Raw genomic sequence first — 16,655 nt, 5'->3', positions numbered from 1 at the left:
GGCTAATTTTTTGTATTTTTAGTAGAGACAGGGTTTCACCGTGTTAGCCAGGATGGTCTCGATCTCCTGACCTTGTGATCTACCTGCCTTGGCCTCCCAAAGTGCTGAGATTACAAGCGTGAGCCACCACGCCCGGCCTCATAGACACTATCAAGTATTACCAAAAGGACCACTCACTCAAACCATCATGAATGTATACCAGTGGCCAAAGAAAAGGTGTATGACTTAGAATCAATTCATATCAACCTCAACAGATATTTAAGGAATAGATTCCTCACATGAGTTTGTCATATTTCTTTTTCTTTAAAAACTCAAGGCAGACAATATTTTTGTTAATCAAGGCATTCAGTTAAGATGGCAAATTGAGTTTTGCAGATATGACTTTTTTTTTTAATTAAAAAAATTTTTTTGGCCGGGTGTGTTGGCTCACGCATATAATCCCAGCAGTTTGGGAGCCCAAGGTGGGTGGATCACCTGAGGTCAGGAGTTTGAGACCAGCCTGGCCAATATGGTGAAATCCTGTCTCTACTAAAAACACAAAAATTAGCCGAGTGTGGTGGTGGGTACCTGTAATCCCAGCTACTAGGGAGGCTGAGGCAGGAGAATCACTTGAGTCCTGGAGGCAGAGGTTGCAGTGAGCCAAGATTGTGCCACTGCATTCCAGCCAGGGCAGTAAGAATGAAACTTTGTCTCAAAAAGAAAAAGAAAAAAGAAGAAGAAAAAAGAAATTTTTTTTTTGTAGAGAGGAGGTCTCAATATGTTGCCCAGACTGGTCTTGAACTCCTGAGCTCAGCCACTCCTACCTCGGCCTCCCAAAGTGCTCGGATTACAGGCGTGAGCCACCACGCCCAGCCAGCAAACATATGACTTCCAGAAGTACAGACTCTGACAAAATTCTACATTGTTTCTCTAGCTCACTGTCTATACCTTTGCCTCTTGGGTTTTTGTCTAATTACATTTAAATGCTCTGCTCTTATTTTCTGCTTGTGTTTCGCTCCTTCCAACTGTGTGTTCCTCAGTCTCGATTCGTTATTTTCATCCTTTGCGCCTGTTTTTATGACTCTATGATGGAGACTTCTCACAATCCCTTTCATTTTTTTTTCACACCTGTATTTCTTTTTCTCCTCTTTTCATTTCTGGGTTCCTGCCTCTTCTTTGTTCTTTGGAGATTCCATTTTTTTTTTTTTTTTTTTTTTTGAGACAGAGTCTCACTCTGTCACCCCCGCTGGAGCGCAGTGGCGCGATCTCGGCTCACTGTAACAACCTTGGCCTCCCAGGTTCAAACGATTCTCCTGCCTCGACCTCCTCAGTAGCTGGGATTACGGGTGCCTCCACCACGCCTGGCTAATTTTTTGTATTTTTAGTAGAGATGGGGTTTCACCATGTTAGCCGGGATGGTCTTGATCTCCTGACCTCGTGATCTGCCCGCCTCGGCCTCCCAAAGTGCTGGGATTACAGGCGTGACCCAAGACGCCCGGCCTGGATATTTAAATTGTTCTGCGCTCTCCTCCTTTTTCTCTCTGTTATTCTCTTTGTCGGCTCCTTTGCCTATATTTGCATCTCAGTTGACACCCCTGATTCCGACTTGTCCTCATCTTCCTACCAGTCTCTGCCAACCGGTTACTGTCAGCTTCTGTCTTTAGGCTTTGCACTCCAGCTGTTTGTCCTTTGTCTTTCTCCCTGCCTCCAAGTCCCCATATCTCCTGGTCTCTTCTGTCGGTGAATCTTCCCACTGACTGCCTCCTCCGCCTTCTGCTTCTCAGCTGCCCGGACACATCCCCCTCTTCTCTGTTCCCACCTTTCCTCTTGCCCTTCTGATCTCTCTGTCTGCCAGTATTGCCTCCATCACTCCTAAGCCTGAGTGTTTCTCCTTGTCACTCACTCTGTTTCACTGTCTAGACTCTCTGTGCCTTTCAGCCTTGGGGTTGCTTCTTGTTGGCCTTTATTTCTATTTTTCTGGTCCTTTTTGTTTATAACCATTTTATCAGTTCTGTGACTTTGGTGTCTCTCAGGATCTATGATAGCCTTTCTCCATATTTCTGCTAAGGCCTGTCTCTTTTGCCCTCCATCCTTCTTTGCCTCTGTCACCTCTATGTGAATAATCCTTCTCTCTTTCTATCACTCAATCTATGTATGTCTGTCTCTGTCATTCTTTGTGTCTTTCTGTACCTCCGCTTCTTAGCAAGGTTTTTTTTTTTTTCTTTTTGAAGACAATCTTCCTGTCTCTTGCTTTTGCTCATGTAGCTTTTCTGTGGATGGCTAAGGGTTGCCTCTCTAGGTCCATTGTTTAGTAGAACAGCGGCCTTAATCTGCTCGGCACTTCCCGTCACCTGGATGTTCTGGGAAGGAAGGGGTCTTGTTCAACAGAAAAAAATGCAGCAGAAGCAGCGGGAGGAAGAAGACTTTATGAATGAATCTCAGAAAAGTCCCAGCTCTTCGTTTTTTTTTTTTATTTTGAGACAGAGTCTCGCTCTGTTGCCTAGGCTGGAGTGCAAGTGGCACGATCTCGGCTCACTGCAACCTCTGCCTCCTGGGTTCAAGTGATTCTCCTGCCTCAGCCTCTGAGTAGCTGGGATTACAGGCATCTGGCTAATTTTTGTATTTTTAGTAGAGACAGGGTTTCACCATGTTGACCAGGCTGGTCTCGAACTCCTGACCTTAGGTGATCCTCCCACCTCGGCCTCCCGAAGTGCTGGGATTACAGGCGTGAGCTGCTGCACCCAGCCAGAGGGCCAGCTATTCCTTTGTCCTCCTGTAGCCTTCTCTCACACACTCTGCCTTTGCCCTCATTCTTCCACGAAAGCCTGGGCCTGGGAAAACTCTATACTGGGTGCCCCTCCTTCTGTAATTCTGGACTTCAGTGCCTTCCTAAGAAGACAGACCTAGCCCTGTGTTCACTCCTCTAAGAATCCGAATTGTCTTTGAAAAGTCAATAGAGGCCGGGTGCGGTGGCTCACGCTTGTAATCCCAGCACTTTGGGAGGCCGAGGCGGGCGGATCACGAGGTCAGGAAATCGAGACCACGGTGAAACCCCGTCTCTATTAAAAATACAAAAAATTAGCCGGGCGTGGTGGCGGGCGCCTGTAGTCCCAGCTACTCGGAGAGGCTGAGGCAGGAGAATGGCGTGAACCCGGGAGGCGGAGCTTGCAGTGAGCCGAGATTGCGCCACTGCACTCCAGCCTGGGCGGCAGAGCGAGACTCCATCCTAAAAAAAAAAAAAAAAAAAAAAAAGAAAGAAAAGTCAAAAGAGGCCGGGTATGGTGGCTCACGTCTGTAATCTCAGCACTTCGGGAGGCTGAGGTGGGCGGATCACTTCAGTGCAGAAGTTTGAGACCAGCCTGGGCAACATGGCAAAACCTGGTCTCTGCAAAAAATACAAAAATTAGACCAGTGCAGTGGCGTGCACTGTAGTCCAGCTACTTGGGAGGCTGAGGTGGGAGGCAGGAGAATTGCTTGAGCCTGGGAGGCAGAGACTGCAGTGAGCCAAGATCAAGCCACTGCACTCCATCCTGGGCAATAGAGCAAGAACTGGTCTCAAAAAAAAAAAAAGAAAAGAAAAGAAAAGAAAAAGTCAAAAGATACTAAAAATAAAAATAAAAGGCTAGACACAGCAGAACCAGGGTTAAGTAGAAAAACAGGAGTGTGCGCTGGGCATAGTGGCTCACGTCTGTAATCCCAGCACTCTGGGAGGCCGAGGCGGGTGGATCACTTGAGGTCAGGAGTTTGAGACCAGCCTGGGCAACACAGCAAAACCTTCTCTCCACCAAAACATACAAAAATTAGCTGGGCTTGGTGGTGCATGCCTGAAGTCACAGCTACTCGGGAGGCTAAAGCAGGAGAATCACTTGAACCCAGGAGGCTGAGGTTGCAGTGAGCCGAAATCGTGCCACTACACTCCAGCCTGGGTGACAGAGTGAGATTCCGTCTCATAAAAAAAAAAAAAAAGAAAAAGAAAAACAGGAGTGTGGCTTTGAGAACCAGAAACATCAGCAGCAATTGCTGTGGCCCAGGTTCTGTCTCTTGGCAACTATCATGTCCATCTCTGCTGCTACAGATAGCACCTTCTCTACCTTCCTCCCACTGCCAGAATTTGGTTATAGGTGAGATCTCTTTTCTCTCTGTCCCTACCCGCCCCATACCAGATCTCTCTGATCCTAGTGGGACTTCACCTTCCCCCATCTGTCCCTGGGTTAAAGCAAAGAGCTTCTGTCTCCACTGGCAGTTTCTTCCAGCTGCATGCCTCCTGCCACCCTTTACTGATAGCTCTGGCTGTACCTCATTAGTTTATTTGCTGGAAAGGGCGCTCATCTGATGACGGATTTCAGTGAACAGAAACCCAGGTTCCCACCCATCCAACATCAGCATTTCTTCTTAGATACTAGGAAGGGGAAGGGATGTGAGTTAGCTGGAAGACAAACTGAGATGCTGATGAGCTAGTCTGGCCCTCACCCCGATGGGGGATGAAAAGTGCATGGAAGACCCTCATCTCCTTGTCCTGGCCCCACCTCCCCCAGCGAGGGGCCCATGGCTTCTCTCCAGTCTTTCAGGCTGAGAGTCGAACCGTCCCTGGTGACAGGTCCATCGTCACGACGTGTCCTGGTCTCCCTCGTTTTCTCGTGCCCAGGGCTGGCTGGATGGGGTCGAGACTGTAGGACATCATTGACCAGAATGCAGATCCCCAATATGATGCTCATGACGCCCACAGTGACCAGCCCAGTTCCACCCAGGGTGACCAGAGCAAGAGGAACCTGGTGGCGCTGCCGGAACAACCACAGACTCATCCACCCCAGCAGGACCAGGCGGAAGAGGGCCATGCCATTCTCCAGCCTCAGCCTCCCGAGTAGCTGGGACTACAGGCGTCCGCCACCACGCCCGGCTAATTTTTTTGTATTTTTAGTAGAGACGGGGTTTCACCGTGTTAGTCAGGATGGTCTTGATCTCCTGACCTCGTGATCCACCCGCCTCAGCCTCCCAAAGTGCTGGGATTACAGGCGTGAGCCACCGCACCCTGCTTAGGGCTTTCATGCCCCATACCCACACCCTATACCAGGACACCCCCTTCTCAGAAAAGCTCCATATTCCACATTTCTCTGATCAGCTGGACACCTGTGGGGGGACCTGAACTCCTTAGGCTCACACGGTGGGTGCACTGGCATGGTGGGTGCCCTGGCCTGGTGGGTGTCTGGACTCCCCAGCTGTGGCCAGCAGCCACCTCCTCCCCCTAACTCAGCCTAAGACTGGGAGCCTAGCACCAGCCGGGGGCAGAGACTCTGTGGGAAATTATAGGACAGAAAAATGAAGAGAAGGCTGGGGGCGGTGGCTCATGCCTGTAATCCCAGCACTTTGGGAGGCTGAAGTGGGCGGATCACCTGAGGTCAGAAGTTTGAGACCAGCCTGACCAACATGGAGAAACCCCATCTTTACTAAAAATATAAAAAATTACTTGGGCGTGGTGGTGGGTGCCTGTAATCCCAGCTACGTGGGAGGCCGAGGCAGGAGAATTGCTTGAACCCAGTAGGCAAAGGTTGCAGTGAGCCGAGGCTGAACCACTGGACTCCAGCCTGGGTGACAGAGTGAGACTCTGTCTCAAAAAAAAAAAAATGAGAGACTGGGAAGCTCGGGCTGGACAGGGCTCCCCTCCTCCCCTCCTGTCTGGCTTCTCCCCTCAGAGTCTCACCACCAAATGATGACAGAGAAGATCCCAGGTCTTGCCCAAGGTCTGGTTCCACAGCAGGTCAGCTCCGTCTGCCAGGAAGTAACCTGTGGGCGTGGGGGTAGAGGTTAGGCTGCTCCAGAGCCCGGCAGCTTAGAGAGGATTTCCAGCCCCCCGCCCCGCCCCTCTCCCAGTTCTTAGTTTTCCCTCGGTAAAGCCTTCAGGAACGTTTAACCACCATGGGGGAGGTGAATGGACCTCGAAGGACAGCAGAAGCTGCCCCCTGCCCCATCCCCCCCACCGGCCCAGCCTTTCCTGCAGACTCACCCACAGACACAGCTACCAGCACCAGAGCCCAGCGCAGGTGGCCATGGATGGGGTCGGCGGCCATCTGAGGGTACAGTGACAGGCTGGGGGCATGGTCAGCCTCTCGAGGCCGCACTCTCCCTGTGCGCACCCCCACCCCAGTCTCAGCTCTGGAGACGCCCGCCGGGTCTCCCGGCCTCAGCCTCCCACCGCTCGCCCTAGCCCGGTGCGCCTCGAGCCCCCAAGCCCGCACCCGAGCAGCGCCCCGGCCCCCGAGAGCAGGCTGTGCGCCAGGGAGATGCAGAGGTTCCGCCACTGCCAGCGGTCCCGAGCGGCCGATTCCGGCAGCCGCCGCAGCCCCCAGTGCAACCCCCGGAACGCGAGGAAGGAGGCGCCAGCCACCAGGAACCCCGGGGGCGCCATGGCCGGGCGGTGGCGGGGCGAGGGGGTCCAGGTCGGTCCCCTCGGCGCCCGCGCTCTCGGCCGGGACTGGGAACCCGCTTCCCGGCAGGGCTGGGGCCCCGGCTGCCCTCCCCGCCCCGCCTGCGGGATCGGCAGGAACTTTTCCCCACTCGTCCACGCCCCGTCCCTCGGCTTCGCGGTGACTGGCGCAGCCGCAGGGCCACCGCCCCCGGAGCCTTGGCCACCGATCGCGTCCCGCTCCAGCCGAGGGAACGGTTCAGGGGCTCCGGGCAGCAGACCATGCCCTGGAGCTCGGGGGGCCTCTGGGATGTTCGCCAATAGGGGTTGTCCCCAGCTCCAGGCGTCCTGAAGCGCTGGAGTTGCAGACCTGGGTCTCCAGTCTAACTTCACCTGACACTCCCGGGCCCCACCCATGAACCTTGACCTCCTCTTCCCGGTTCCCGCGACTTTCGCCTGCTGAGCGTCATCACCACCCACCGCCACACCCTGCAAGGCAGAGGCCAGCGCAGCCTATTCGTACCTGCCCGAGCCTGGCCGCCGCCCCCACTTCCCTCCCCGCGTCCGTGGTGGGGAGGGGGTGTCCCACTTTCTTGGAGCCACCCCTTCTGCCTCCTGAGGTTTCCAGGCCTTTACCGTATCCCAGAAAACCTGTAATTCCAGCAGTTCTGCTCCCCCTCCCCCACAACCCCCAGGAGCCCCCGTGTTGGAGAAGCGACCCACTGGGCCCCGCCCCGACCCCCAGCATTGTTTTCGGCCCTACAGAGGAGCCTCATTAGGAAGAGGACGCAAAAGGGAATCGCTGGCCCCCAGTCTTGAAAAGCACTTCCCTCCCCAAGGGCTTGGTACCTGTTGGGTGGGTAGAATATCTTCAGTCCGAGGGCAAGGAAAGGTAACACAGGGTCCCTTCAAGGCTGGGACAGAGTCAGAAGAGAAAAACAGACCTGTCCTGCTCTCAGTAGCAGGGCGGTTAGGAGTCTGGAACCCTCCAGCCTTAAGAGGAAAAGCTTCCCCCAGCCCCTCACCACCTGAAGAGCCCTAGGTTTGTACTGCTTTCCTTCCATGTTACTCCACTCCCCCTCTTCAGCTGGCAGTCAGCAATTCAGAGCTGTTTCCTGCAGGCTGAGAGGGAGGATTCCAGCTACTTCAAATAATTAAGTTCATAAACCAAGAGGTGCCCCAACTCAACCTTCTCACCAAAAAAGCTGAGGTCTTCCCTTCATTAGTCTACCCCCACTTCTCCAAAGGTTTAAATAATAACACCGATCTCTTAAATTATATTTATTATAAGTAATACACAATGTAGAAAATTTGGAAATTACAGAAAAACCAAAGATGAAAATTACAGTGACTTTGTTCCACCATCCAAAGATAACCACTAAACATTTTTTAGTGTGCCTTCCATCTTTTTTATCTGCTCTACGTATACAAATATACACCCATATTTTAAAAAACAAAATTGAAATCACGTAACATGCACTATTTTTACAACCTTTTAATATTCAAGGAGCATTTTTCTTTCAGTCAGATGTTCTTTTACATGACTTTTAATGTCTGCGCACTACTCCACCATCTGGATGGAGATACAATAATTTACTTAAGCAATCCCCCATTGCAAACTTTCGTTACAGCAGAAAAGGAATAAATTCCCAACCAAACCATTGCTTCCCATTTTTCTCCATTGCAATGCTGGGATGAACATCTTATCAATAACTAAATCCTTAATTATTTTCTTAGGATAAATTCCCAAAGATAGAATTCATAGGTCAAAGGACATGGAGGCTTTTAGGCCACATGACACGTATCACCCAACTGTCATCCAGGAAGCCTGCACCGATGTATACTCCCACACGCAATGTATGGGAATGTTTTTTCAGTAGTCTCTTTGCCAATATTGGGTCTTATTTTTTTCTGTTATGGTTTGCTAAGGGGAAAATGCTTTCAGCTCTATTTGCCTTTCTTTAATTACTAATGAAGCATACATTTTTTTCTGCTTTTATCCATTCGGATTTCTTTTATGAATTTCCTGTGTGTGTCCTTTCGCAGATGGTTCTTGGTCCTTGAGGCTGCTTATATAAACATTACAGGCTGGGTGGAGGTGGAAGTAGGGCGGTGAAGCCACAGGGCACTGCACTATGGTGCCACATCTCGGAGGCAGAAAGCCTGGAGAGAAATGGTGATCAAAGTAGGAGAGGGCTGGAGGCTCACCGTCGATGGAGGCTGGCTGTCCTCCCTCCTCTTAGGGTGCTCCTGGCCTTTAGGGGCTCCTCTGTTGGATGCCCAGGTAGGACCCTGTGCTCTCCAGGCCTGGTCCTTCACTGGTCTCCACATTCCCAGGCTGCCTTTCCTCGCCTCTGCTCCATGATGGGTGAAGATGGCAGAGGCACATAGCGAGGGCTGGAGGGAGATGCTGTGGCCAGTGACGCAAGAAGGAGAAAGTACGGAGGCAGCGTCCAGGGACAGAGTGACCTTTCTGCAGCCTGAGTCTATCCCGCCCCCTCCTCTACCACTGTCCCCCACGCATCCTGCCCCTCAGCTTGGCTGCAGAAGGGCAGGGTTCCGCGGTCTACTCTTCTCCACATCCTTGAGTTTTTCACAAGCGGAGGGTAAGATACAGCTCCCTGCACGTCTCCTCCCACCAAATCCAACAGACACAGCTTCCTGTAGCCGCTAGGTGAGAATGGATCAGGGCTGGAGGTGGCACGTTTACACTCACTGCCTGATACCCAGGAGGAGGTCACATCCCACAACCCACCTCCCCTACTTGCTGCAGGGGAGAATTTCCTGTCTGCACAGGTCTGAGCTGGGGATCACATACCACCTTAGAAAGCAAAGTGAGGAAAGAAACAGAGCAGCGGCAGTTAGAATCCCACCAAGGGACTGCTGTCCTGCTTTGGATATCAGGGGAAGCCTTGGGCCACCCTTGCATGGGGGGAAGTCATGGGGAGGTGAGCTCTTATTAGCTCCTTGTATTGGTCAAACTCTAACCCCCTCCTCCAGCTTCCCATTCCTCCACCCAGCTCCTGGGTGATGGTATCGGGGATGGAGGAGGGACAACAACTTATGTGAAAAGGTGTTTTGTTTCCATCCACAGCAGGGGGAGAGCCCAGGTTCTGAGTCGACACAGATGGGCTTCTGATTCCCTCTGTGTGACTGCCCATCTCACAGGTGGAGAAACTGAGACAGGAGGTCTACGGGTCTCAGATACAGGTAAGTGCCCAGGAATCTAGAGTCTGGGCCAGCCTAAGGAAATGCAGGGAAAAGTAAGAGCAGAAGGATGACCCCTCACACCCAGGTTTAGTATCACTTTCCCCTGAAGAGTGAGCTTACTATTGGGCCTCATCTGGAAAGGCCAGTGGGGAAGAGTGAAAGATAAGGAAGGAGGGTCAAGAAGGAAGTCGGGGAGACAGAGTGTTCTCTCCACTTCTTCCCATTGTCACACAAAGACCAACTAACCTTGGGTTTGAGCCTTCTACTCCTCAATTCAGCCAGTGTCTCTAATCTAAAACCGCTCCTTGCTGGGCCAATCTGGGCAAAGGCTCTCCAACTTCCCCAAAACGTATCATCAACCCTGCTGTTCGGACCTTCCCAGCCCATTTCTGTCACCTTCCAGACGATGGGGAAAGCAGCTCCTCCTCCTCCTCGAAGCCAGGGGCAGAGGGCAACAGTTCTTCAACTGGCAGCTTTAGCTGGGTCAGGACATAAAGCTTGCCACTGAAGAACTACTGCGGCTCAGCCAGGTGAGGGTGTGAGAGGAACAGGCTCCTAAGGGAAAGGGAGGGAAAATGGGAAAGATCTGAGCAGGGCATGTTGCTGCAACGCTGACCCACTCACTGGCCATCAGGGTCCTGCCCCAGTAGACCTCTGAGATTCTAATGAAGGGTTGCAGCTCTGACCTGGGCCTGCAGAAGCTGTTAACTTCACTGAGCGGCAAGAGGAGGCTGTAAACAGACTTCCCTTGCTCTTCTTTCCAGAACTGGAGTCTAGAGAAACCCAGTCCTGCTCTCACCCTCCCCTGCCCTAGCGGCCCCCCGAGGGCCCAGCCTCCTCAGCATTCAGACAGGGCAGGGCCCGGGACCCTGGACACACCCCACCGGCACGCAGGTACTAGAAGTGTGGTACCTCAGGTCCAGAAATCAGTGTGAGTTCAGTGATCAGCCCAACTGACTTGTTCCCAGGGAGTTCAGCTGGAAGGAGAGTTCTGGGGGCCTGGATTGGGGAAGAGTGAGGAAGGGAGGAGGCCCAGCGTTTGAAAGAAGGTCAGCAGAGGCTCCCGGGGCTGTGAGGGGCGGGCAGGGGACCACAGGCCGGAGGGGAGGGAGGTATGGGCAGGGTGGCTGGGCAGCTTCCCCAGGACTCTCAGATGCCAGGCATTCCGCTTGCGCATTCCGGGTACATCTGGTATGAATTCCAGGCTGTCTGCCGGCCCCTCCACGTCTGAACTTTGTTCCAAGTTCCAAGCCCCGCCCCCACAGTTCCAACGCATGAATCAGCAGGAAAAGCCGGGCCCTGCAGCATGGCCCAGGGAGGGGGCTGGGGGCGTGGCAGGCTCGGGGGATGTGAGCTGGGGAGGGCGGGTCTGTGCTGACACTCAGTCCAAGGGCATGGCCCACGCCAGGCTGAGGGGCCAAGGCGGTCTTGTCTTGGAATTTCTATACTCAGAGGGTAAGAAAGATTGGGGGATACGGGGTGCGGTTCAAATTCCGAAACCCGCTTGGGAGGCATGAACTTTGTGTATCTTCCTTCCCCTGGGTGACCAGTCCAACTCCGTCCGACCTTCCTCTGTCTGAGATAGCTCTGTTCAACCCAGAGGACTCAGCAGCTGCTGAGAGTCTCTGCCAAGCAGGTGCCCTTGGCTGCAGGGCGGGGTGGGCCCAGGGCACTGACCCTCTGACCAGCTGCTCCATCAACCCTCTGGCACTCTGACAGCTCCTAGCCCAGTCTGACAGCCAGGATGACAGGCCAAAGGAGTTGGAGGCTGGAACCAGAGCCGGAGGGAGGTGGGGGCGACAGCCTCGCCGGAGGCCACGGGGAGGGGCCAAGAGTTGGCCGGGAGGTGGGGAGAGAGGCAGCCCAGTGATGACTAACCCAGGCGCCCCACCCAGCCAGCCGGCTTCCCAGGCAGTCAGGGCCAGGCCTGGGCTAGGGGCCTCACTACCGGACAGGCTGGGGGGAGGTGCAGAGGTGACCTTCTCTCGGCCCAAGACGGCCAGTTAGTCTGGGGAGCGGGGGGTTAGAGTTTCCAGGCCCTCCTCTTGCCCTCTTCCCCCCGCCCAACCGCGGTGAAACCCTAACCTTTGGGTTGCATAAGGCCCCGGCACCGCCGCCCCCTACTCCTCTCCCCTCCCCCCTTACATAACATCCCCTGGAGGGAACGAGAGGAGGGGCCGGCCCGCCCAGCGACCCCTTCCCTGCCAGGGCGCTGAACTGGCGCTGAACTGGCCCTGACCCAGTGAACGCCGGCAGAGGCAAAGCACCTCCTCGCCGCCCGCTCGGGGGGTCCAGACCCTCCCCAGGCTAGATGGCCAGCCCCTGTGCCCTCAGACCGGGGGCCGCCGGGTGAGCCGCCCCCGGCCCTCCGGCCCCTCGGCTCTCCCCCCGCCCCCCGCCACTCCGCCAGCCCTTCCGCCACGACTCCCGTCCCAGACTCTTTCCTCAGAGCTCCTGACACACTAACCCGGCCAGACCAGGCCCCTCTCCCCTAGGCGCCCCTGCCCCCGCCGCCCCCTCTCCTCCCGGAAGGGCAGGGTGTGGTCGCCCGGACCCTACTTTCACCCTCCATCCCGTTACCGCGGCTCCCCGCTGCGTGACCGGGTCGCCAGCTCACACCCACCTGGTGCTGGGTGTGGGGGTTGCTGCGCGAAGGGGAGCAAATCACTGCGTCCGCTCCCCACGGCCGGCGGCGCTGTCTCTTCTCGGCACCCAGCACACACCGGCTCCAGGCGCCGATCAGCTGGCGGCGTCGTGACGCACGAGCTGCGAATGCACCGCCCGGGGCCAATCACCACTCACTGCTGGGCAACGTGGCCACGCCCACCCCGGGGCGACGGGGCCTCGCCCTGGTCCCGCCTCTCCGGGCGCCCTGGCTCTGATTGGCAAGGAGGCCACCCTTTTGCCGGGCTGAATTGCACGTAGCCACGCCCACCCACTGACGAGCCGGCCAATAGACGGAAAGGTGTGGCCCAGCCCTCCGCGTCAGCGACCCTCTTGGAAAACCGCTACGTCAAACGAGAGTCCTAAAGAGCAGGCGAAAGTCACGGCGTCTGCGTTTGCAATGCATGCTGGTCCGTGTAGTTCTCAGCCCGACACCGTCGCTCCCAGAACCCAGCGCGCTCTGTGAGTTGGCATTTTTAAACTGAGCTCGGAATCCAGCCCAGGGAAGTCCTTAAAGGGCGACAGCCCCTCCTTGTTGGAGCCGTGAGTGCTTCTTTTAGACATTCCCCAAACTGACTCGCCGGCTTCTGCGGGACGCTATAGCTCTTTAAGGAAAGGTGGAGCGGACCCAGGAGCAGGAGAAGGCAGAGCATCAGCCCCCAGGGCAGCAGAGACTGCCGTAGGAGAGCTCTCCAGGGCTTTTGGAGGGAGGGTGCTCCCCTCGCCCAGCCCAGCTTTCACTGGAGAGACCCAGCCCACTCCTCTTGGGGGCTCTTCCTAACCACAGGAGGCTTTTTGTCTTGGATGTCTCTTCCCAGTCCCAGAAGAGCCCCCAGAGCCTCCCAAGAGGTCGCTTTCTAACAAGATTCACAGCACAGTCCTCACCTGAGGGTAGAGGGAGGGCTTCTGGTCAGAAATTAAGGGATGGGCCATGCCAAAGTGCAAATGGTCAGCAATCGCATCCTCTGATTAACCCCCATTGAGTCCCGCCCTCCAAAGCTCTTCACTGACTCAGGCCTACTTAGAGAAGAGATTCGACGGTGGAGACCAATGAGCAGGCTGCTCCTTCCCCAGGGGCCAATCAGAGTCTAGATGCGCGGGGGATGGGCAAAAACTGAAATGAACCCAGTGACTTGGCAAAAGCTGCTTGTCGGCTTTTTTAAAGGGGCAAGCCGGAGACCTGCCCTACCTTATCACTCCCCGCAAGTCCCCCAAAGAGGAACGTGTAGACTGAAATCCATGCCTTTTCCTTCAGCTCCAAATAGGGGCTGAGAGTAACTGAGCAGGAGAGATGATCCTGGAGTGTCAGATCCTTCCCTCTGTTAAATACGCGCTCCATCAGGTAATTGATAAGGTTCACTTGGAGCTCCAGAATTCTGAGCCTGCGTTCAGGACATTGCGCCTTTAAGGAAACTTCCTGCCTTGCGCCCCAGTAACAGCTGACTGTTGGAAAGTGTGACCTCTGGGGACGAATCAGCTGTTACCACATCCTCCTCCTTGCTTACCCTCCTCCATCCCCTTATCCACTCCCATGGGTGGTGAAGGAAAGAACATGGGGGATGTGATTGGATGATCTTTCTTTTCTCCCATCACTCCAAGACTGTCTCCCCAACCCCAACCCCGCTCTGCTCCTTAGTTTTTCAGAGGCTCTGGGCTTGGAAAGAGAGGTATTTCCTGTTAGCACAGTAAATTCAGACTCTGATCTAGACCCTCCCTGGTCTAGGAGAAGGCCAGTATTGGGGAGGTCCAGAATGGTGGCTGGCGCCGAGGAGGGTACAGTGAACCCGAGGACCAAGCCTGGGGAGGAGGAATGGCTATGGGAAGCAAACTTGGGGTTCAGAACGCTGCTTCCCAGGCCAGCCGCCCCCTACTTCCTACTCAAGTTGCCCTATTCCTCCGTGGACAGGTGTCTGCTGATGGGATCCTCCTGGTTTTGCCCATTTACTCCACCTCCCCACTTTTTTTTTTTTTTTTTTTTTTTTTTTTTTTTTTTGAGACGAAGTCTCGCTCTTTCACCCAGGCTGGAGTGCAATGGCGCGATCTCAGCTCACTGCAAGCTCCGCCTCCCGGGTTCACGCCATTCTCCTGCCTCAGCCTCCCGAGTAGCTGGGACTACAGGCGCCCGCCATGGCGCCCGGCTAATTTTTTTTTTTTTTTTTTTTTGTATTTTTAGTAGAGACGGGGTTTCACCGTGTTAGCCAGGATGGTCTTGACCTCCTGACCTCGTGATCCGCCCGCCTCGGCCTCCCAAAGTGCTGGGATTACAGGCGCGAGCCACTGCGCCCGGCCCTACTCCACCTCCTTTTTTTTTTTTGAGACAGAGTCTCGCTCTGTTGCCCAGGCTGGAGTGCAGTGGCGCGATCTCGGCTCACTGCAAACTCCATCTCCCGGATTTAAGCGATTCTCTTCCTTCAGCCTCCTGAGTAGCTGGGATTACGGGCGTGCGCTACCACTCCCAGCTAATTTTTGTATTTTTAGTAGAGATGGGGTTTTGCCATGTGGGCCAGGCTGGTCTCGAACTCCTCACCTCAGGTGATCCAGCCGCCTCGGTCTCCCAAAGTGCTAGGATTACAGGCGTGAGCCACTGCGCCCGGCCGCATTCACTCCACTTCTAACTGTTCTCAGCTGCCACCCGGTCGCTGGGCCGCTCCACTTTTGGCTTTCGGCGGTGCCCTGCCCACATGGCCACCCCCCATAGCAAGGGTCCTAATTGCTCAAGGGCTGCAGGTGGAACACGTTGGCCCCAGAAGTCAGTGTCTTCGGCTGGGAAGTGCTGGGAAGACCCAGGTAAATATTTTGCCTCGATCCTGAGTTGGGAGTCAGGGTCACTCCAGGACAAGCTTAGCGTGAAGTCCTAGGACTGACTTGGCAAGGCGGGGAGAAATTGAGCAGGGTCCTGGCCAAGCGTGGAAGGAAGCGAAGCCTCACCAGCGGCCCCTATTCTCCATTATCCTGAGCATAGAAATCCCATCCCTTTCCCGCTCACGGCCCTTGGGGTGACCCTTTTCCATTTTGTTCTGAACACTGACCCCACCCCCTAGGTCAAAAGCACAGACTTCGAGTCCAGGGTTTTTCCACCTCAGCACCCACTGGCATTTTAAGTAGAATAATTTCTTGTGGGAGGGCTACCGGGTGCACCATAGGACATCCACGTGGTCCCTGGCCTCTGCCCTAGATGTCAGTGGCAACACCCACCCACCCCCAGCTCCCAGTTTTGACAACCAAAAGTATATCCAGACGTTACCAAATGTCCCCTAGGGGCCAAAATCTCCTCCAGCTGAGAACTACTGAGTTAGGCACACTTAGATTCAAATTCCAGCTCTTACTACTGTGAACTTGCTGCCGATAATTTTCCCTCATCTACAACATACGGTGAATAAGGAATTCAAGGCTTGTTGTAGGGATTTCAACATTTAAAAAATTTTTTTAACTTAAAAATGTGGCCAGGCGCGGTGGCTCACGCCTGTAATCCCAGCACTTTGGGAGGCTGAGGCAGGCGGATCAGGAGGTCAGGAGATCGAGACCATCCTGGCTAACACGGTGAAACCCCGTCCATACAAAAAATTAACCGGGCGTGGTGGCGGGCGCCTGTAGTGCCCACCTACTCAGGAGGCTGAGGCAGGAGAATGGCGTGAACCCAGGAGGCGGAGCTTTGCAGTGAGCCGAGATCGGGCCACTGCACTCCAGCCTGGGTCACAGAGCAAGACTCCGTCTCAAAAAAAAAAAAAAAATTAAAAATGTGGCCAGGCACAGTGGCTTATACCTGTAATCCCAGCACTTTGGGAGGCCGAAGCAGGTGGATCACTTTGAGCCCGGGAGTTCAAGACCAGCCTGGGCAACATGGCAAGAACCTCTTTAAAAAAAAAAAAAAAATTAAAAAATGGCCCGGCGAGGTGGCTCACACCTGTAATTGTAGCACTTTGGGAGGCTGAGGCGGGCAGATTGCTTGAGCTCAGGAGTTCGAGACCAGCCTGGGCAACGTGATGAAACTCTAGCTCTACCCAAAATACAAAAAATTAGCCAGGTATGGTGGTGCACATCTGTGGTCCCAGCTACTCAGGAGGCCGAGGCAGAGGTTGCAGTGAGCCAAGATAGCACCACTGCACTCCAGCCTAGGTAACAGAATGTGACTCCATCTCAGAAAAAAAAAAAACAAAAAAAACGAAAAACAAATTTAATTAGAAAACACCTGGCCGGGCGCGGTGGCTCACGCCTGTAATCCCAGCACTTTGGGAGGCCGAGGAGGGTGGATCACGAGGTCAGGAGATCAAGACCATCTTGGCTAACATGGTGAAACTCCGTCTCTACTAAAAAAATACAAAAAAATTAGCTGGGCGCGGTGGCGGGTGCCTGTAGTCCCAGCTACTTGGGAGGCTGAGGCAGGAGAATGGCGTGAACCCGG

General features: G+C 54.4%; 1 protein-coding gene and 1 long non-coding RNA gene across 2 annotated transcripts; both read right to left on the bottom strand.

The window, feature by feature from the left end:
- Positions 1-3,258: 3,258 nt before the first annotated feature.
- Positions 3,259-6,382, bottom strand: TLCD2 (TLC domain containing 2). Its single transcript, XM_058431145.1, has 4 exons — positions 6,213-6,382; positions 5,981-6,063; positions 5,678-5,760; positions 3,259-4,820 (listed from the first exon to the last, which is right to left on the bottom strand). The coding sequence occupies exons 1-4, from the start codon at positions 6,380-6,382 to the stop codon at positions 4,446-4,448; spliced, it is 711 nt and encodes a 236-aa protein (XP_058287128.1). The 3' UTR covers positions 3,259-4,445.
- A 1,265-nt stretch (positions 6,383-7,647) lies between these two features.
- On the bottom strand, positions 7,648-13,242 carry LOC116458905 (uncharacterized). Its single transcript, XR_009211192.1, has 4 exons — positions 12,213-13,242; positions 10,502-10,588; positions 9,986-10,144; positions 7,648-8,542 (listed from the first exon to the last, which is right to left on the bottom strand). It is a non-coding gene; the product is annotated as an uncharacterized LOC116458905 (long non-coding RNA).
- Between the last annotated feature and the right edge of the window lie 3,413 nt (positions 13,243-16,655).

Source organism: Hylobates moloch, unplaced genomic scaffold (genome assembly GCF_009828535.3).
Source record: "Hylobates moloch isolate HMO894 unplaced genomic scaffold, HMol_V3 SCAFFOLD_19, whole genome shotgun sequence".
Classification (NCBI taxonomy): Eukaryota; Metazoa; Chordata; class Mammalia; order Primates; family Hylobatidae; genus Hylobates; species Hylobates moloch.
Note: the sequence above shows the minus strand (reverse complement) of the source record. Positions and strands in the feature narration are given on the sequence as shown.